Source organism: Falco biarmicus, chromosome 2 (genome assembly GCF_023638135.1).
Source record: "Falco biarmicus isolate bFalBia1 chromosome 2, bFalBia1.pri, whole genome shotgun sequence".
Classification (NCBI taxonomy): Eukaryota; Metazoa; Chordata; class Aves; order Falconiformes; family Falconidae; genus Falco; species Falco biarmicus.
This window is the reverse complement of record NC_079289.1, coordinates 17,838,330-17,859,444: the sequence shown is the minus strand read 5'-3', so window position 1 is coordinate 17,859,444 and position 21,115 is coordinate 17,838,330. Positions and strand designations below refer to the sequence as shown.

Here is a 21,115-nt window from a genome sequence, read left to right as displayed (position 1 = left end):
ATTTTGCTTGCTGAGTCACTTTGTCAGTTTGACAGCATGCCTGGCAGAAAATTTCAGTTCCTTTAAATTCTTTGATTAAATAAATTAATTCAGAGTTTTATTTTGTTTGGAGATATCACGGCCTGACTCTCCCACTGAGTCATAGTCCCCACTGATAGTTACTATTGGGATTTATTCTTTCTCCAGCCCTTTGAAGCTGGAGAGATCTCTTTTGTGGTAAAGGTAATGAGCAATCATGCTTCTGGGCAAAATCCTTCTTACTGTCATGCTGGGGCACAGATCTCTGGTCTCCCTGTATTTGAAGACCTAGTCCCAGCTCATTGCTTGTATTGGCCAGAAGTCTGTATTTCTCTCTAGCAGCCATGAATGGCCAATGCAACACGTAGTCATAAAGAGGGGGTTGATCCTTACGAAGGATGTCTTCCTGATGTGTTATTATTTAAAATCGGGAATATAAAGATGTGTAGACAGAGTTTGGAGATGGGACAGACTCTTTTAGATTTGAACAAGCTGGTCTGGAAGTTTGAAGTTAACAAGTACTCGTGGTGTTTGAACTTTGGAATATATTTGGTTGCCTAGAAAAGCTGGGTACCTGCAGCCCATCGTGAAGACTGAGAACTGTTAACAGAGAAGTACTGCTTGGTCTCTGCTCAGCGTGTTTTTCTACTCATAATGGGAAAGGAGCAGTATCAGGATTGGCATTTTGAAACTGTGTCTCAAATACAACGAATACACTATGGTTTAGAATTTATGAATATTGTATTGATATCAGCATGCTACAGACCAAATTGGCTGTTGTGCTGGCTGTTGCCCAGTCACATAACCAGGCCACCTGTATCATGAAGAGTTCAACCTCCAGCCAAAAAAACACTCAGAGCAGAGGAAGGTTCATACTTTTCACTCCTCATTTTGACCGACAGAAAGATTAGAGCTTGTGGGGGTTTCCACTTAACACTGTGCAGTCCCCGTGGCTCGGATGTGGTCAGCACAGGGCAATGTTTGATAGGAGGGATGATAATCCACTTCTAAGTTATGGAAAGGAAAATTATTAGAGATCTATGTAAGGACAAAATAGGAATGTGTAGGGATAAAATCAGAAGGGCTAAGATGTGAAGTGGATCTAGTGACTTGTAGGGTCATAAAACACAAGGAAAGAGGCTTCTACACCTATGCTAAGAGGAAGGCAATGAAAATATGGCTCCATTGCTGAATTACGAAGAACGGCAAATAACTGATGGTGCAAGAGATAGATGAAGTAATTTTGGCATCTAACTTTGTAAAAAAGATTTGTTTTGACCAGATGCTAAACACAATTGAATTTTCAAAGGAGAAAATAATTGTCAGGAATAAGGAAAGAAAAGGTAGAACAAAATGTTTGATAACTTACTTGCACGCACGCCAGTCTCCTTAAAATCACCAAGAAACTCTGGATGGTTTGGAGTATTTGGAGGAGATGTGAAAATACTATTACCGCAGACTAAAAAATATTTACAGAGACTTTCAAGTGTAGTGTAATGTTACAGTATGCGTATAATTGCCTAGATCTATGGCCAATAGCTTTGTTCCTTTTGTCAAGGACCTTTTTAAAAAAATAATCACATTCCCTCCGTGGGAATCTTCACACTTCCTTAAAAAGTTACCTTTCCCTCTAAGCAAAGCTTGCAGTATTTCTGCTTTGAGTTTTCTGTCGTTATGCAGTCCAAATAAAAATCATCTGTGAGAAAGTTCTTTCAGATGGAGCTTTATTGTCAAGAAAAACAGTATAACTTTCACTATCCCCTTGGTGACTTGTGCAGCAGAAAGATTGTTCTGAAGTGCAGAAAACCTGCTCTTTGTGCTGGGTAATTTTGCACCTTCTCGTGGCCATGAGGCTCCTTTTTCAGTCCTAAATTCCCTGAAGGAGAGAAAAAAGCTGCAAGAAGCAAAATGTTCAGATCCTGAAAGTCATCCGTGTGCCCTCTCCCTATAAATAAGTAATCCATATTGATTTCCAAAAGGATATATTCAAATAACTGTGGTTTAATGAAATCGTTCTCTTTCCTTCCGTTGTGCTCTACCACTGGGGGGAAAGAAATCTCACCTGTGACAGTTTATGCTTAATACCTACTGTAGGCAGACAGGACCCCCACAGTACTTTGGTGTCACCTTTGACAAGCTTTGTATTGCCACAGAAAGGTGACCCTTGGGAATTAAAAAAAATGAGCTGCATTTCTGTGTCTGCATCTTCAGTCATCTTCCTTCCTTCTGTTGGGATAAGCCCTCTGAGAGGAGAAATTGCTTCTGTACTGAAACTATTTATGTATTCTTTGCAAGACAGGCATCAACGAGAGGTGGTGAAGGTCTGAATCCCTCAGTAGTCATCTGTGTTTGTTCCCAACTAAATCACAGAACTGCTTGAAACTTTGTACACGCGCTGTCCGTCTGTGGAAGAAACTTCTTTCAAATGTCCAGCAGCATCCTCTGGAAGAGGACCTGATATGCAGTTGTGGATTGTAGATACGTTTTAACCAGGACCCCTTGTTATCCCTCTGGAGTCTGGTTTTTACGATGAACAATTTACCCTGCCTCCCCTAGCAAGCCGCTGAAGACAATGTTACCTGTGTGGGCAAGTAACCTGCAGAACTTTGCTTTGTCTATGACCACGGAATTTGCTTGGAAATTAATTCTGCAGTTTCATTAAGAAATGTAGCAAAAAGTGTAGGCTTTTCACTACTTAGTGGTGAGAGGCAAGAAGTAAAATGTATCTCATCTTAAATTTAGGGGGGTGATTTAGCACTAGTGTAGCGAAGGTGTCTAAACTGCCGTTTTACAGCCAGTGCAGTGAGTGAAGTTGAGAGAGTGATTCAGCCCACTGAGTGTGGGTGGTGGGTTTGGGGTGAGCCAGTGGACTCCAGGCTGTGTCCTTACTGGCTCCATATGGGATGTAATGGGAGCTCAGACACCTGTCTCACATGTAAGACGCCTGCATCGTAGAAACTTAAATCCAGGAAGGTTGGATCGTAGCCTGTATTTCTATGCAGAAAACTATCATTGTGATTTTTTCCTCCTATATAGGAGTTATATGCTATAGAATATAATCTTTCTACTGTAAGTCTTGCAGCAGCCATCCAAATACTATTGAATTTTCTTCTAAGATATTAGCCTGATCTAAGATTTAGTTCTAAGATATTAGCCAAATTGTGTCTTACTAAAGGTGGGAAAGTTTGCTATGTTTCACATATTCAATGTTTCATGTTTGTTAATATAATTTAATGTTCTAATGAGAGATGGGGAGAACTGAGGGCTCCTCTTTCTGAAGGTAGAGGATCTTAACTGAGACCAGCCCCTAAAAACCGAGGGTAAGTTTTCACATAAACTAGCAGTTATATTTCAGGAGTCAAAGTCACTGGGCAACATCCCAGAGGACTTACAGAAGAAAAACATGTTTCAAAAAGCAGACTAAAGAGAACTCAGGGACCAGCAGTCTTCTAACCCATACCTTGGAACTGGAAAGAAAGCAAGTAAACATCTGAGGGTTTTACACATAGGTAAGAAGAAAAAAAAAAAGAGGATTTTGAAAATTTCTTAAGATTTTTTTTTTTTTTTTGCTTTGAATGATATACAGAGAAAGCAATAAATATGGTATATATATATAAAAATAGAATTTTAGTGATTCTGTAACTCAGGTTGCTTATGGAAGTATCACACATATGAGGATAGTGAAACCCTGAAAATGTTGGTTTGTGCCACTATTCAGTCGATCTCTTTGGTCTCATATAGCACTGGGATCCAGGTGATTCCTATGATGCTATTAAATGTCATGTGGTTGTTAGGTTTAGGATATATGGTTTGCAAAGCCTTAGCACAACCCTGAAAATGTGAAGTACACCAAAGAGGTAATTCTGGCAGAAAGGAAGTTATTTTGAACTTGTGTTCAAATCACCAGTCAAGACGAAGGGCCTCGCAAGACCATTTTGCTCAAGATGGCATGAGGCACTGTGTGTAGCAACATGTGATGCTACTGGAGTGCAGTTCTGCTGCCTTTCACTTAAAAACAAGATGATGACTTACCAGAGGTGATAGAAAATGAAGAAAGCGGATTGGACAGGAACAGTCACATCCCTCTTCTCCTTGTCCCCCACCCTTAATGAAAAGAACATGGAAAGAGCAGAATACCTTTTTGTGACTCCCTCTCCAGCCCCATTAGGCCACATTTTAACATGTCTGTTGTGTTCTGCTGAGCTCCAGTTCTCATGTGCTTCTTGCACGAATGGTGCTATGAAGTCCCTAGGTTACATCAGTAGCCTCTTCATCTGCCTGATAAGGGCCTCCTGTCTTTAATTCCTGCTGACTTTTACTGAACATTTTATTTAATGACTTCAGGTGAACGTTTTTTGCTTTCCCTGGCGCAGGCCTCAGAACAGATGAAATCCCTTGCTTCAGGCCATTATTGGTAATAACAGCATTTTCAGTTAAGCAGCAGTGATCCCAGAGTCAGGGTAGCTCCAGGCGCCATACTCATGCTGGGCGCAACCAGGAAGAGTTGCTGTCATGGAGCTCTGGATGCTTATGCTGACAGTGGACCTATTATTGCAGATAGGATATGTATCTTGGGAGGATCTCATGTTCCTCATGGCTCATATTTCTGGATGCGCTGCAAGAACCCAAACAAAAATAAACACTTCCACAAGATGTTTTTAGTGTACCAATTGCAGCAGTTTAATACCATGTAACAATACAGCAGGAAATAGAAGATTTTTTAAAAAAATAACATGGAGCTTTAGAGATCAGGAGTTCAGTTATGGATTCATGAATGTCTATATTTGCAAAAAAGTCTCTCCTCTTTCTAACCATTGTTTAAAGGACCGAGACGAGCCCCGGTTCCAGACTGAACAGCCCAGGATGTGGCATCTGTACTCCACCTCATAGTTCCCCAAACAAGAAGTAGCCTGGATGTAATTTTCTCAGACTTAAGGAAATACGGTTGCTACATTAATCTTGACTGCCACTGCAATTGCAATTGTAGCAGAAGAATGTGTATGTATCCTTGGGTTTTGCAGTTTTGCTTTTGTTTTTTTGAAGAACTTTATTCTGGTGGAACTGCTCAGGACTTTGGAGACAATATGCAGTGATGTTTCTCTCTTATTTTGCTCATTCTTGATTATATATGTTTCAGGCTAGTAATTCATTTTTCGGTTTGCATGAGGATTTTATTGTCTAATACTTATTTCTTTGATAAAACAAAAGTGATTTTGAAGAACAGAGAGAAAAATACATTATTGCTACTCCAACAGGATCAAACAAATAGTGCTGTGAATATACACAATGAGCAGTTTATGTCCCAAATACATCATCTGTGGGAAAGACAGGACTATTAGCCTATTATTTAGAGATCAGAAACTGAGGTGCAAAAAGATAACTTTTCCTTTTATGCTACTGCTGTGATTATGGGTACTTGTTGGACTCAACATGATTGTTGTGTGTGTTCAGTTCTTTCAGATTTGAGCATGAGGAGTATTGGCATGTACATAACACCTTTCAGCTACGTGAACTAAAAGATTTATGCTTAGAAACTCTGGTTCCTCCTTTGGTGAGACAGAGGCAGCTGTTGGAATCCAAGCCGATCCAGTCCAGTGAAGACCAAAACTATCTGGTCGCAGATCAGTAGGCCAGTAGAGGAATTACTCAGGCACAGCCTTGAAGTCATCAGCCTCAGCTTTGTCACTGATAAAGAGGGAAAGCATGATTATTGTGAGTGTTGCTGGGCTGGATATTTGAGGGACCTTGTGGGCCTATGTGAAGCTTATTATGGGATATCAGAAAAAGTTTGTGGTATTATGTAAAATTTAGTACAAGAGGTTTAGGGAAAGGGGATGGATCAGGGTTGATGGGTGAGGAACAAGCATGAAACAATGGAGAGAAGGAAGGATGAAAAGGGCCAGCTGGGCTGAGCCCTGTGCCTAATGACCACCATCCATACTATCTTCTTATTAAATTCTTCCCTGAACTGTTCGTTCTTTGTAATCTGACTGTGCTGTGAGAGCTGTGCGGTCTAAGTACCAGCAGCTGGAGAAGGGGCTGTGGGGCCTGGGGGTCTAAATGTCAGCAGCTGGAGGGGCCAGCTTGTGTACAAGACCTAAATGGCAGCAACTGGAAAAACCTGAGTGTGTTAATATTTCTGCAGTGAATTTAATCCTATGTGCATGTTTCCCTGAAAACTTTGAACTGGACTAGCTGGAGGAGACCTGTCTTTGGAAAGACTCAAGATCTTAGTTGGTGTCTAGGTAAGGGTCCTGGGGTCTGGGCGTGGATGTCAGGTAGACTGAGAGCCTGTGCTGATATAGGAGAGGTTGGTGGTGGGGTCCCTGTGAGGCAAGCATGTGTGCACATCTGTTTCACTAGTGAGCATCAAGCTGGGCAAGCTGGTGGGTAGGAAGAGACCTGTTTATAGGGTAAGGGGGGGCAGGTTCGGGCATGGACATTAGATGGACTCAGGAGCTGTGCTGATCTGAGGGATCTGTGAATGTGAATGCGCTTGTGAACCTGGAGAGCGAAGTCATGTGTGTTCTCACTGGCGGGCTTCAGACCTGACCAGTTGGAGAGGAGGGATGGGACTCAGCAGCTGGTGCCTGTATAGGAGCACTGTTGGTGTTTGTGGGGATACTGGCAAAGGCTGTGCTGTCTGTGGCAGTCTGCATGGTAGCCCATGTCAGTATCCTCGTGTGTGTGTGTGTGATGCTCTCAGCCACGCTACTGGCTGAACCTGCAAGCATCTGAGATATTTGAAGGCTACTTTGAAGCTGACTGGCATTTCTGAAAGCTCTAAGCATATGGTATCAAAGGCATGGACCTAATTAAATGACTCTCTTAAAACAGTGGCCATATGTTATCCTGCTTTCCTTGACTGCAATGACATCTGCTAACAATAAAAGAAAAAAAAAAAGTCATGTCAAAGGTCGTGTGTTATTTCCATGAGTTAGAGAACACATGCGTTCCTAAAACTCCCACAGCACCAAATGTAATGACTCATTGCCTCTGTTTATTCCTTAATTACAAATCTTCTATGTGGGGGTCTCAGTTTTATGACAACAGATCTCACTGGCATCACTTTCTTAATGACTCTGCTCCATGGCATGTTTGGGTCCAAGCATGGAATTAGGCTGAGGGAAAAGTGTACCTTGGGATTTCCAGTGATGAAAACCCCTGGCATCCACAGCTCCAACACCTACTGACTCATAGCTGGGAAGAAAATGTGTGGAAAATTCTGGGAAAACTGCTGCACATGCCAAGAAGAAGCAATAAAGCTGTAAGGTTTAAGGCAGAACTAGCTGATGTACGTTGTGGTACAGCCAGAACCACATAAAGCAAGAGACCACTTCCAGGTATGTATTCCATCATCACATTCCCACAGTGCTGCTGGACACAGACTCCTGAAAATAGTGCTGGTTTACTCGGTGTAATTTCGAAGTCAGAAGGAATTGTAATTATCCAGTTGAGTGATGTCCAGCCTTCAGCTGAAACTTGCTAATGAAATAGCTTTGTTTTTCTGGCTGCCTCTAGTTACAGCCTGAAGTGTGCTCCTACCTGTGGCAGAGACATGACCAGTAGTTCAGGTGGTGATGACATTAGGAGGTCCTGCCAACCCGAAGAGAAGCTAATCCCAAGACAGAGGCATGGCACAAAATGTGAAGCTGCTCCAGGAGTGGTGGGAAAGTTGATCAGAGGGGACGAAAAGATCACTGTACAAAAATGGTGTCTGAAAATAAGAAGGAAAAGGAAAAACAGGAATAGCAATTGAGAGAAGGAGGTGAGGGAATGCTTTCCCTCTTAGTGTCATCTCTGATTGGTACAAAGATTAGGAGAGGCAAAAGAGATTTGAGCAAGTGAGTCATCTCTTCAATATGAGGGTGAAATATTCTTCTGCAGAGTCCTCTCTCCCCTTCAGGGGATGCTTCTGGGAGGCAGTCTGCCTAACTGAGGTGACTTTAGGCCTGGCAGAGAAAATTGTGCTTAATACAAGCAAAAGGAAATGTGTTTGGGGTAGTAGCTGAGCTTGCAGACACCCACTTTTGATGATTTTGGTTTCAAAGGTGGCATGTGTTACCACTGAATGATTAAAGTGTTATCCTAATTAATCTGGACCTGCAGATCACAGTGTCTCTGAAACACTTTTTCTTCATTAATTAGTGATTTAACGTTGTGGTTAGGTACAACAAAATCTGCCTTTCCCTGGCACAGGATATGCTCTAGCTTCTGTTAATGTGATTTTTCTGAAAGAAAATGAAATGTCTTTTTTTTTTAAAAAAAAAAAAGTCTTCATTTGGACGATCATTCTTCATGAAACTGAACTAAGAGGAGTTTCTTTAGATGCTTAAGTGAAGACTGCAGAAAGAAATAACTGACACACGTTCAGCCCGAGGAGCTGGAGATGTCTGTTTTCTACCAGCCTTTTAACTAAAGCCAGCGTGGGTTGCCCAACACATAGACTGCAGCTGAGCTGTGAAGATTCCCTGGCAAGTCCATAGACAATACTAACTCTCAACTTTTGTATTCTGTGCTGTTCAGGACAACATCACCTAACAAGGACTTGTGCTTAACTATCAATTACATTTTTATATTAGGAAGCCTCAGCACATTTAGATCCCAGACGTAATTTATTCCTCTTGTCCAAGGGAATGACTCAGTTTCTTGCCGCCGCTGTGACTGACTCAAAATATATCACTCACTTTGCATGAAAAATAATGCTGAAGGCATATGACTCCATAATGACTGCTCTGTGGCCATTTTGTGGTCTTTGGCTCACTCCCGTTATAAATCTTGTATTTCTGAGGTATTTCCAACCCGCTTGTTGAAAATTGCGTCAACCTGATGTTCAATATTCAAGATGTTGGTTAGAAAAATTATCCAGGATTTTAATAAGATGCAGATGCTGTAGTCAAAGGTAAGCTCTCCTGAGATGTAACATTTCTTCTCAGAGCTATCAGAGTTCACATGAAAAGCTTTGGGGAGGGAGGAAGAGCAGAAACCCCACAGCTATTTGATGTAGTTTGAGTAACCCCATACAACCATACCCCCTGTATACCTAGTAAGTTTGTGCCTGGCCTGAACAGCTTACAACCCAGAGAAACAGAGGTGCAAACAGGTGAATGAGGTTGGGGAAAATGAATTTTCTGTGTATCAGGGCCAAGCCCAGCCTGCCCAACTGCAGAACCATTCTTGAAAACCTGGAGCAATTCCAGGTGCTTGTATCTTTTTGTCCTCATTCTGTTGGTGTACAAAGAGTGAACTAATGGTTGTTTTTGGTCTCATTACAAGAAAGGCTTGGTATAAGTGGTCCTAACAGATTTAAACAGGACTAGCATAGTTTGAGGTAAGTGAATAGTGAACAGGTGATTTTTGTTGTTGGTTTGTTGGGGGTTTTTTTGGTGGTGGGTGGTTTTTTTTTGTGTGTGTGGTTTGGTTTTTTTGTTTGTTTGTTTGTTTTTTAACTGTTCATCCTTAAGAAATGTGCTCAGTAAGCTGGCTTGGTGTTCCATGCTTACTGGACAGCAAAATCAGTCTGCATTCGGGATCTTTTAGGATGTATGTAAAACTGACTTAAGTAAGTCAAAGTCTGTTTACACAAAACCCAGCCTGCCAGCAGAGGATCAGACAGGACAGATGATAAGCACGTTGGAATTAGGAGCCTCACAGTTTGCTAGGAAGTTGCTTTAGATAAAGAAAAGGAAACGTCTCTGGGGAAATCGCACTCAAATGCATATGAGTAGAGAAGTGCTGGAGGAAGAATGCGGGAGAGGCATGTGTCCTGGTTTCAGCTAGGATAGAGTTAATTTTCTTCTTAGTAGCTGGTGCAGTGCTGCATGTTGGATTTGGTGTGAGAACAATGTTGATAACACCGTGGTGGTTTTAGTTGTTGCTGGGTGATGTTTATACTAAATCAAGGACTTTTCAGTTCCTCGGGCCCTGCCAGCCAGAGGGCTGGAGGGGCACGGGACATTGGGAGGGGACACAGCCAGGACAGCTGACCCAAGCTGGCCAAAGAGGTATTCCATACCATATGACGTCATGCTGAGTATATAAACTGGGGGAAGAAGAAGGAAGGGGGGTCATGAGGCATTACGGCGTTTGTCTTCCCGAGTAACCGTTACCCATGACGGAGCCCTGCTCTCCCGGGGATGGCTGAGCACCTGCCCGCCCAGGGAAGTGGGGAATGAATTCCTTGCTTTGCTTTGCTTGCGTGCGCGACTTTTGCTTTACCTATGAAATTGTTCTTATCTCAACCCTCGAGTTTTACATTCCTTTCCAATCCTCCTCCCCACCCCTCTGGGTGACGGGCTGCCTGCCTCAGCCGTAATGCATACACTGCTCGTTTGTCCTCCTTTTCTTTCCTGTCAGGCCATGGCTTTATTTTTTATTTTATTTTAATTTTTTTTCACCTAGCTTTAGCACACAAGCTATTAATGAATGTGTCATGCCATCAGGGCTGCTGTATTATTTGGGATCCAGGCAATCCAGCCTGGATACCAGCTCCTACCAGACTGCATCATTTGGCGTTTCTATGGGTTGTTTAATTAACACAGCAAATACAAATGACAAATTCAGCAGAGATATTGAACCTGAACTTTGCATAGGGATTTTGCAGTCCAAGAAACTAACACTGTCGTCAGAACGGTTTTATGTTCTGTCTCCCTGTTGCTGTTATTGGGAGATATCTGAAAGTGCTATAAGAAGCAGAAAGAAAGAGGTGTAATAAAGCCATCAGTTTAGATTTAAAATATCTTCTGTACCTAAGTGGAAGACACAAGATGACACTAAGTAATTTTTAGGCCTATTACCTTATTACCGGTGACAGAGGTGCATTTAGACAAATCTGTTTGAGCAGACGAGCAATATTTAGAGAAGGGGAATCGGGTGCTTAGACAGTAGTTGTTTTTTGACAGGCCTTTGTGACAAACCGGGGAAAAAAATAGCTGCATAATGAGACTGGAATATGTACTACAGTTGCAATTGAGACACACATTTTAGCAAGACGATGAAATCGTAGTACTTTCTTGGTGTCTTGTTCTTATAAAACCAGATGTTACTTCCACAATTTTGAGGCTTGGAAGCACTGTGAGAACAGTAAATGGTGCTGCCTGGTACAATCAATTTTCTATATAGTTTTTTAAATATGCTTCAAAATCATGCCAGAGAGAAGACTGAGAGGTGATGTTTTTTTCCACCTATTAGCCTCTCCCCAAACAGTATCACCATTGCAGCTTGGTACTGGGAAGCTTTCAAAAGATATCCTTATCCCCTGAAACAAGAAAAGGAAACCCCATCCTCTCTCAACAAAACCAGGTGCATGGACTTCATAGCTTAGGTGGTAAAACTCTAACATCCTTTGCTAAAATGTTCTGGCTAAAGTGTGTTACTGAAACAGTTATGAAAGCTCCAGGTGGCTGTAAAGAGCAGCAGTGCTAGAGCTGGTCCCTCTGCAGCCCAGTGAGTTTGTAGCCTGCCTAGAAATGTGTCCCTTTCTTTTCATCAGCAAGGCCACCTCCAGACCTTGGTGAGGGATCAACTCCTTCATAGACTACAAAGGAACCTGCTCCAGGTTTTTGTGAACTGGCATGGGTAGTGTGATGTCCCTCCGCTCTTTTCCTTGGGACAGCAGCATCTGAAAGCTACATAAGAAACTAATTGTTCCGAAGCCAGCTTCTGAACCCTGTGTAGGGAAGGCGGCTGCACTCCACGGAAATGTCCCTGCAAACACTGTGATGAAGCTGGACAAAAGAAGGACATCTCCAATACAGCAACAAATGCTAGAAAGCATATATCTGAAGTCTCGGCTGAGGCCAATCTCTATTTTTACTAGAAAATTGAAGTGAAGTTATGAAGGTTAAGGGATAGAAAAGAAAAAAAAGAGAAGATATTCAGGCCAAAAGAAATGAGGGACGACACTGGTTTGCATCAGTAGAGATTACAGCCCTCTTCTGATGAACTCACCTGAGGTAAAGAATTACATCAATTTGTCTTGAAATGACACTTGACAAGGGGCAAAGTGTCTATTATAATCTCATTTAATAAACTGTTCAGCCCACTTAAATATGCTTTCTCTCTGCTTTACCCTCTTGAAACATGCTTTAGCAATTCATTAACCTCCCTTCTAATTACATGGATATAGGCATCTGCTATGACCCTGCAGAACAACAACACAAGAAATTTTGTTCTATTGCTCAAAGTACGTGTTTGTTTTGAAAAGAGGCACAGCAAGGTCAGAGGGATGTAGCTGTTTGTACCCTGCCTTGGATTTACTGGAATAATTACTTGCTTGTTCAAAATTAGCCTTTACTTCAGTATGGATTTTATTACAGGTCAAAGACATACTTGTGGAAGCAAAAACAAATCTCCTACCAAAATAAAAAAGATAACATCAGATACAGTATTTCTGCTTCAATGAAAATATAAATAAGTATGTCATTAAAGATGTTCTCAGAGGAAATAAGCTGGCTTGGAAGAGCTCTGAACTTCGAGGATATTTGCTCAATGTGGAGCCGAGTTCAAAATTTGCAGCACTGGAGATGTATTATAGTTTTTCGGAAGGGAATGTGGTGGGCTCAGAGGATGTGAATGCTGATAAACGTAAGAGAGCTCCTAGGCTGCAGTGTCTCCCAGTGAAGTTTATTTTCCAGTTTAGACTGAAGTCCAATACTTGCTGCTTTCAAGGAGGAAACAAGAAACTTTCTAGGGCGGTTTTGGGCTGACTGCTGTCATGGGGGTAGTTTGTTTGAAGCGCCCAGTGCCTGGAGGTGAGTTCATGCTATCTAACATAAGCATTTTGCAAAACTTTGAAGACCTGTTTTGCCCAGTTTTTGTATTAATTATTTCAGCTTATATGATCTATAGGCAGATTTAAATCCACTCATTTCAGAGTCTGCAAAGTGGCTCCTACTGTATGTATCACGGCATCATAGGTATCATTTGGACATCATGGTAGTGATGTCCAAAGGCTGCTAATCAGCCGGCAGAACCAAACCTTGGAATGAAAATGGAGAAGATCATAATGTTCTGTGTGTTCCTTCAGTACTCTTCGGAGAAACACTAGGAAAATTTCGAAGGTGTTTTCCATCCTGCTCTATTTTATTACTCAAATTTACCCTCTCATTCCAGGAAGGGTGTCCCAGGTGTTGTGACAGCTGGTGGACTGGCCTATGACTTCTAAGAAGTGCCCTGTCACCTCCCTTAGCATGTGAAGAGGATGCCTGCAAATGTGTGTGCTCAAATTGCAATGAAGATTAGAGCATGGACCATCCTGCTGCTCTTTGGTTGCACAGTGTCAAGTGCCGCAGGGGTCCTGGACCATTACTGGGGTTTTTACATATTAGGTCTGTCACCAGAACAGAGAGTTAAAATGAGACGGAGTTCCTCTGATAGTACATGAGCTGTCAGATGTGAATAATAAAATGTGAATGCTGCTCTAAGCAGCTGTCACAGCAATGCTCCTCTTCTCCACAAGGCCCTGCATTTTGTGAATGAGAGGTTTGAGAGGAAGCAGGTGTTACCCTGCATCTAGCACAGAAAGGGGACCAAGTAGAAAGCTCTGCACAAACATCGGATGTAGAAGAAAGTGTGGGAGCAGTGGGAAAGCAGTACTGAGCCCTGGTGAAGGAGGAATGAGGACAAAAGCATGTCTATCTCTTTGCAGACTTGCTCTGAACAGGTAAGAACATAGTGCTGCCTCTGCTCTGGACTGAGAACCAGGTAGGTGTGATGAGCATGGTGCTGGACTGGTAGCACTGCTGGGAGGCGATGGCCATGGCTGTGGGCTCAGTGTCCTGTTAATCACAACAGCAGAGCTAGCTCACAGCTGCCTGGCTGTGGGCAACATGCCAGGACACTCGAGGAAATGTTCCCATTGTGTACATCTAAGCTGTGTAGAGACCTTCATGGTTCGTGCTTCACCAACTGGAGCGCAAATGATATAATTGAATTGCCTTTACCACCTGTTCCCTTAACAAAGATTTTAGCTTGAGGATATTCCCTGTTGCACTTCTTTACTGTGGTGTAACTCCATTGGCACTTCTCTGACTGAATCAGTCTGTACTGGGCAAGTCACTAGGACTTTCTGAGGAGGAAAGCTGGTTGCTCTGGTAGAGCAAGGCCACCATCGCTCCACAGGTACAAAAAATGTTTACAAAGTGAATCTCAGATGTTATTTCAGAGCTAGTCCCCATCTTCCAGATACTCAAAACCATGCGTATGTGAATAACTGACATTACGTCATTAACAGTCATTGTTGCACGTAACCTATGTATTTTGAAGAAATGTTGCTATGAATATCGTCATGCAATGTTTTGAGCAGCATGCACACTCTGCCCAGTAAATGGGGGAAGAGTAGGTGCTGCTGGCTATTTCACACCAAAGGTGCCTAAAGGAAAACTGGGCATGAAATGAGGAGCAAAAGATTAAACATCTCAACCAGCCCTTGCTGTGCATCGAGGTAAAGAACTGCACAAGAAACAGCACCATTGCTGAAAAGCCTTGGGTTTCCATCTGGTATTTCATCCAGGTTCTCCTGAGACGAGAGGGGACGTACGCTGCTGTGAACAGACAGAAGGTGGGCGCTTAATGTGAGCCTTGCTACTTTGTGGTGGCCTGTGGCAAGGCTGGGGGTTTGCTGTTGTTGAGTAGTGACATAAACAGTAAAAAAAATCTGACAATCAAATAATGAATTTGAAGGAGTAATGGGCATGCATTTCTCTTCCAGCATTTCACTGTTAGATTGTCTCAGCCCAGAAACTGGGATATTTATTATTCAAAGGGACCTGCCATTGCATCTGAATTCGGCCCCATCAAGCTTTTTTGTTGCAATGGGGAGGGTTGTAATGTAGTGATGGAACAGGAAGACCATGAACTAACTTCTAAGGCTGGTTCTCTTGCAGGAACTGCCTCTGTAGACAGAAAGTCTCTTTCATGTTTAATGCCATGGAAAGTGCTGTGTACAGCAACTCGTTTAACTGAATGAGTAATATTAAAATGATATGATAATGCAAAGGAATATAAAAACCTCGAGATACTCATGAGAAGAATCCCGTCTTTTTGTCTCAGTGTATTTCAGAGTGCCCTAGGGGAATCGTTTTTCCAGGAGAAAAGCTGTATTCTGAATTTTCCTACTATACCTAATTGTAAACAGTTTCCCATAACAAAAAATTCAGCTGCCTTGAGAGTGCCTTTATCTCTTAAAATTGGATACCCACCCATGACAATGTATGACCCTGCTGACAGCTCATTTACTGAGTGATTATTTTTTGATTTTAGATCTGGTGGCCTCCTGAGATAATAGATGGCTCTGTGGGGCTTGCCAGTATAGGCGTGGAATAAGATATGCACATGGTAACCAACTAAATGGGCAACAAAAATATAACCACTTGGAGTTTCAAAACTCTTTTTTTCAGAGACTTTGCGGAAAGGGTTAAATATGCTTGTAAATATACCTGTTAGGAGGCTCCTTCTGGCTGCATGCCAAGTGGCAGGCGGTCTGTTTGGCTGCATAAAAGCAAATGATGACATGGTTAATGCTTCAGATACCTCTGGGACACCCGGACTCCCAGCAGGAATTAAACAAAGGTAGGAGTGAATGAACTGCATCTGTGTGTTCAGGTATTCAATGTGTGCACAGAAACTCTTGGCTCACAGGTGTTACTGAGGACCATTCACGATCTTCCTAAGCAAGAATTACTTCTCAGAGAGAATACCATAGCAAGTAAATCTCAAATTTGTGAGTGTGGGAAATGCCTATCAACTTTACAGGGTTAAGGATATTTTCCTTCCTTCCTACATCTTTCTCAGATTTCTGCCTCCTCTTTGTACTTTTGGTACTGAGGAAAGGGTTTGTTGTTGAAATTTTTGCAATTTGCAGTGGAACTCACCTTCTCCTCACAGTTTGTTCCTTTCCTCCTCAAGTCCTTCCTGCGCACGTGGATCACACAGCTCTCCAGCCACCTTGTTGCTACATAACACCCTGTGAGGTGTGGATTTGTGGCTACTCCCTGTGTGTCCTTGTTATCGTGGTCAGAGCCCTCACATAGGAATCATTGCCTATAGCCCCAGAAAGAAGGACAAAATATGAACTTCAGAGAAGAGCTGAACAGGAGGTGGTGGTGGTGGTGGGTTCTGGAAAGGTACGCATATGATGGTACATTCCTGACTTCACTAAATGTGAATTACTGCAGCCTTGGAAACAAAATTTCTCCAGGTGCCTCATTTGCACCAGGCACCTGGAGATGTTGAGGTGCTGTGCTGAGCAGGGTGGAAGGAAAGGCATGGACCTGGGCCAGGAGCTGCATGTTGTGTTTGAACCTGTTCATGGATGAATGAATGTATGATGTCATCCCTCCACATCCTAAGCATTACAATGGAGAGAGGGTGAAGAGTTCCCCTTCCTCTCCTTTGAAACCATGGGTTCTACCGGGGCAGAAGATCCCTTTTCTCCTCCTTCATTGTCCAGCCCTTACAGTTCTGCCTCCTGCCTTACCTACAGGTGTAGGGTCCTCATGCCCAGGAATTTGTTGGTTTATAAAATTGTTATAGAGCCTATTATAGAGCCTAACCACAATGAACACAAAGACCCAGTGGGAACTGGAGTGGCAATACCAGGTGGAGCAACCAGCAACCTCAGCAGTGCCAACAGAGCTCCAGACCTGCTCCCTGTGATTGTTGGAGGAGAGTGATCAGACCCAAAGCCCTGGTGAACCCCACTGAAGAGTCGGTGGGGCCACCCCCTCCCCAGAAGGCCCTGCAGACTGGTGGTGGGGAGCGCCTGCAGGGGCGTGGGGACTCACAGGGAGCTGTGGGGGAGAAACATTTGGGGACATTGTACAACTTCTTATGAGACGTTTTAAGGGGTCTGTGGGAATGTGCAAGAATATTATTTTTATTTAAGGGAAAGATCAAAGGTGGTTCTGCAGGGGGAGCTAGTGTGAGGGAAAAGGGGATAAAAGGGGCTGGTCGGGGTAACAGCTGGCTGGTCCGTACGCTCGTCTGACCGAGCCCTGCACCTCATCACCACAGCCTGCCCTACAGTCTTACTAAATGTTCTTACATAACAAGAATAATAATTATTATTACTACTAATAGTAATTACTCTTACATTCTTACTATTGACTTTCTGTGCGGGCACAGTCCCTATTCGGAGCCCGGGTGAGCGCCCACCACCCAACCCTCCAGCCAGGCTGGTGGGCAGCAGCACGAGCGCTGAGTGTCAGCAACTGGAGTGGGACCACGACCCTCAGAGGCTGGAGGTGCCGGTGCCAGCACCTGGGGAAACCGGGGCCTGGGGCGGCTCTGGGACAGACGGAGTAGCTAATGCCAGCAAATGGAGAGATCCATTTTCCACGTGTGGGTCCGTATTTCACTAGTGGACGTTAATCCGACCAGCCAGAGAGGAACAGTACCTGCTGCCCATTGTGTTCGTGTGTGTGTGAGCCTGCACAGGTGTCGGCACAGTGTAAAGTCACTGCTCCCTGTGTTCATCAGTGGCTGCCTGTGTGTGTGCACCTCCTGGTAGCACAGCCTCAGCCCTGCTCCAGGCTGGACCTGGGAGCAAGCTGCAGCAACCTCGTGTTGCCTAGGTGGGGGCAGAAGGAAATCCCCAGGGTGCTGTAGATACAGGATCTGGCTGCTCTTGACAAAATGTGACGGAGAAAAATGCAGACTGCTCCTTGTGCAAGGACAGATTCAAGATTTAATGGTGGACCACTTTGTAGATGCTGATATGGGGTGGTTGTACAGGCTTATTCACAGCAGAAGACTCTCAAGTCATTGAGAGCTGTGTCGTCCCCCCTTCCCTGGGGCTCCTCCACCTTTGTCTGGATCCCACAGATGGCCCCAGAGGTGCAGCTGCTGCTCCATGGGCCGAAGTGCCCCCATGGAAGTCCCCAGCCCTCCAGCTTTGTCCCATCTGAGCAGCCGAACCTCACGTTGTTGGCCGCTGTGTCGTCACGCAGTTGCCGCCTCTCTTCCACGCGCAGCGAGAAGGAAACCAGCTTGTTGCTGGGGCAGAGCTGGGCCTTGGTCCAGTTTCCCCACCTGCCAGAGAAGAAAATGACACGTCAAGATGTGTTCATCCTCTGCTGTGCTGCAATCAGCACTGCAGCTCTCCTGGGATCCTGAAGCCCCAGGGCAAGGGACCAACACAGGGATGGTGGGTTTCTGTGAGCACCTGTTTCACTCTGCTTCCCCACCGTCCCCTGGATGCCCAGCCACCATCAGCCCTGGGCTACCCTGTTGCTGCAGAACCCCCTGGGAATTTCAGCTGCCTGCTTTGTCCCTGTTACTTAATATCAATGTCGTTTTCAAAGTAAGCATTTGAGGAAAAAGAGAATACAGGTTTAAGATCTACATTTTTTAACTCTCCATCTTTCAAAGCACTGTTCCTTTCCTTGGGACCAGACCTCTATCCTAAGACCTTCACACATCGTGTACCTCCCCAGGCGGGGTGGGGAGTCACTGTCACAGGGGAGTATGGATGCCTATGGAGAAACCATTGCACTGGCTTTCCTTCATGCTCCCCAGAAGCTGCTGCCCTGAAGCAGGATGAGAAAACGGAGACTACTCACCACCCCACAGAGGACTCTATGACTGTGCCATCCGTGCAGAGCAGGCGGATGCCATTCAGAGCCGTGTCATCACCAAACAGCCAAAATCCCTGGTAGGACTCCACCTTAGAAGAGGGGAAGAAAATGTGAGAGGTCATCACCCTTCCCCATTTAAAAGAAGAGATAAGGTGAGCCCTCGTGATGAGGGGTGGTAGGAGCCAGACACAGGTAGTGCTGCTGAGCAGGGCTGTGGGGCAGCTCCATGGTATTTCTCAGGGAGCCCTTTTTGCTGTTGTCCCCCTCGGCTGTTTTTCCAAACTGTGGAGCAGAGGCTCTGGACACAGGGATGCTTGGTGGCTGCTGTCCTGGGTCATGCCCACCCTCTTGCAGTGTGCTGTGACACACTACTGTTGGTAGTGTGCTGTGTTCCAGCCCCTTGGGAATGGGCTCTGCAGTACTAATCCCAGGTCTTTCCTTGCCCCATGGACTCCTCTGCTAAGAAACTGCTCACTGGCAGGGAGCCTAGAGAGCTACTCTGTGCCAGAGATTTCTTGCTGATAAGCCTGCATGAGCGATGCAGATACAATGCAAACTGCTGCAGCGGGACAAAAATATTGTGGCCAGCTCTGCTGAGACCAGAACAAAATAACACCATTTCACAGCAGGTTTTTTTTCCCCACCCCAAAGAGGGAGTGAAAACTTACCTTCACTTCAAATCCCTTAGCATAGCCGCTGGGGCAAAAGTGTTGGCGCCCCCAAGATCCCCAGGGGCCTCCATTGGGCACTGTGAGGATGGACTCGTATTCCCGTGCCTCTGTGCCCTGGAGGCAGCAGGAGCCCAGCAGGCAGAGGATGGCTGAGATGAGCAGCTGCATTGCAGAGGACCTGCTTGGTGCCTCACTGCGTGGAGGTGACGACATGGGGGAATTTATGAGCCAGAAGAGTGGGTGGGAGTCCTTGGGGAGTGTCAACAAACCCCATGGGGAGTGGTAGTTGTTGCTATGTACTGCCTCTGTTGACTGCCTGTCCCTCAGTGGATGGGCCACCCTTGCCAGGTGGAAGGGGTGTCACAGGTGTGCACCGTCCAGGGGGCTTACAGGGCTGTGAAAACTTATGGGTGTGATGGAAGGGAAGGCAGGGCAGAGTTGGGACCACGCTCCACAGGGGTGCTGCACTTTGGAGAAGGATCCTGGCAATGCTGCGAGGAGGGTGTTGGAGAGAGTGAGGTGGGAGGGGAAGAAGCCTCTGAAGGGGCTGAAGCAAAACGGAGGTGGAGGGGTCTCAGGGTCCTTTGCTCTGTAGAAGTTCTCACTTGCTTCCTCTTCCTTGCTTTCCTTCTCTCACAGTCCCACTGGGGTTGAGGAAGCCACTGCATTTCATGCTGGGACACAGACTAAGCGCAGGCGATTACATAAAGTGTGGCAACCCCTTCTCATGGGGCAAGTGCTCCAGCTGCCCATCTTGTGTGGCCTTTGCTGAACTCACTCCAGTTTATTCATGTCTTTCTTGTACCGGGGGCAGGGGAATGGGAGCAAAACTGCACACAGTCCCATCATCCCATGGACTTCTGTAGTCACAGCTCTCAGTTGTTCAGGTGTATCTTTAGGAGGTGTGATCATACAGGGAGAGTGGGGGTTTCCATTCCTTTAAAATTCCTCTGCACTCAGTTATTCGCAGCACCCTGCAGGAGACAATGAGGATGGAGATGTCTTATTGTGAGATATATATATATATCTCATAGGCAGCAGGAACCTGGCAGAAAGAAGATAACAGGGGGGATGGATTGTGTAGTCAGGGTTCTGGTCTGGAGAATGGATAGCTTGTCAGTACTTTGCTACTCTTGGTGAGAAAGGACTTTCTAAGTTTTAGGTATCAACAGGATTTCCTCATAAGAGTGGCATCAAGAACAGGAAGAGCGATGGGCCATTCCCAGGTACCATATCCAGTAAAGGGCTGTGAATAAGTGATATCAACTATGCTGGCTGCATGATGAGGCTTTCAGGGTATGGGGAAAATTATGGCTTTAGGGTGGAGCAGTGGCAGAGACAACTAGAACTGTAAAAGGATCTTAAGGAGAAGCAGTGGAGAGGATCAAGGTAGGGGAAGAGGCCTCAAACTGTCTGATACCAAAAGGGTAGAGATGTTTTCTGGTTTGTAGTTCTATGCAGAGAGCTGAATCTTGCTCTGTTTCAGTCCCTCTCATTGAGAGGGTCTGTTTTGTCTACCACTTTCAAAACCTTCTCCTGTTTCCTCTCTGTTGGTCAGCCTGAGCTCCAGCCCCAGTGGTACTGCCACGGCAGGTAGGAGAAGGGGGACCCTGGCTGTGAAAAGATCCTGGTTAACACCTTTTCTGATTTTTTTATTGCTCCCTTTTAGCTGCCCAGGGAGGAGGCAGCAGCGGTGGGTGGCACTGGGCCAGTGGTTCTGTGATATTCCAGCAGGAAGCAATGAAAACAATTCACACTGGTAATTAGCTCTGCCTGCGGGAGAAAGCGAACACTCTGTATGTGTTTCTATAACTTCAGAGTGGGGATCTAGAAAACAAACAAGGAACTACT

The 21,115-nt window shown here is 44.7% G+C and overlaps 1 protein-coding gene across 1 annotated transcript; it reads right to left on the bottom strand.

Moving 5' to 3' along the window:
• Positions 1-17,744: 17,744 nt before the first annotated feature.
• LOC130145315 (vitelline membrane outer layer protein 1-like) lies at positions 17,745-19,432 on the bottom strand. Its single transcript, XM_056329983.1, has 3 exons — positions 19,262-19,432; positions 18,579-18,682; positions 17,745-18,048 (listed from the first exon to the last, which is right to left on the bottom strand). The coding sequence occupies exons 1-3, from the start codon at positions 19,430-19,432 to the stop codon at positions 17,754-17,756; spliced, it is 570 nt and encodes a 189-aa protein (XP_056185958.1). The 3' UTR covers positions 17,745-17,753.
• Between the last annotated feature and the right edge of the window lie 1,683 nt (positions 19,433-21,115).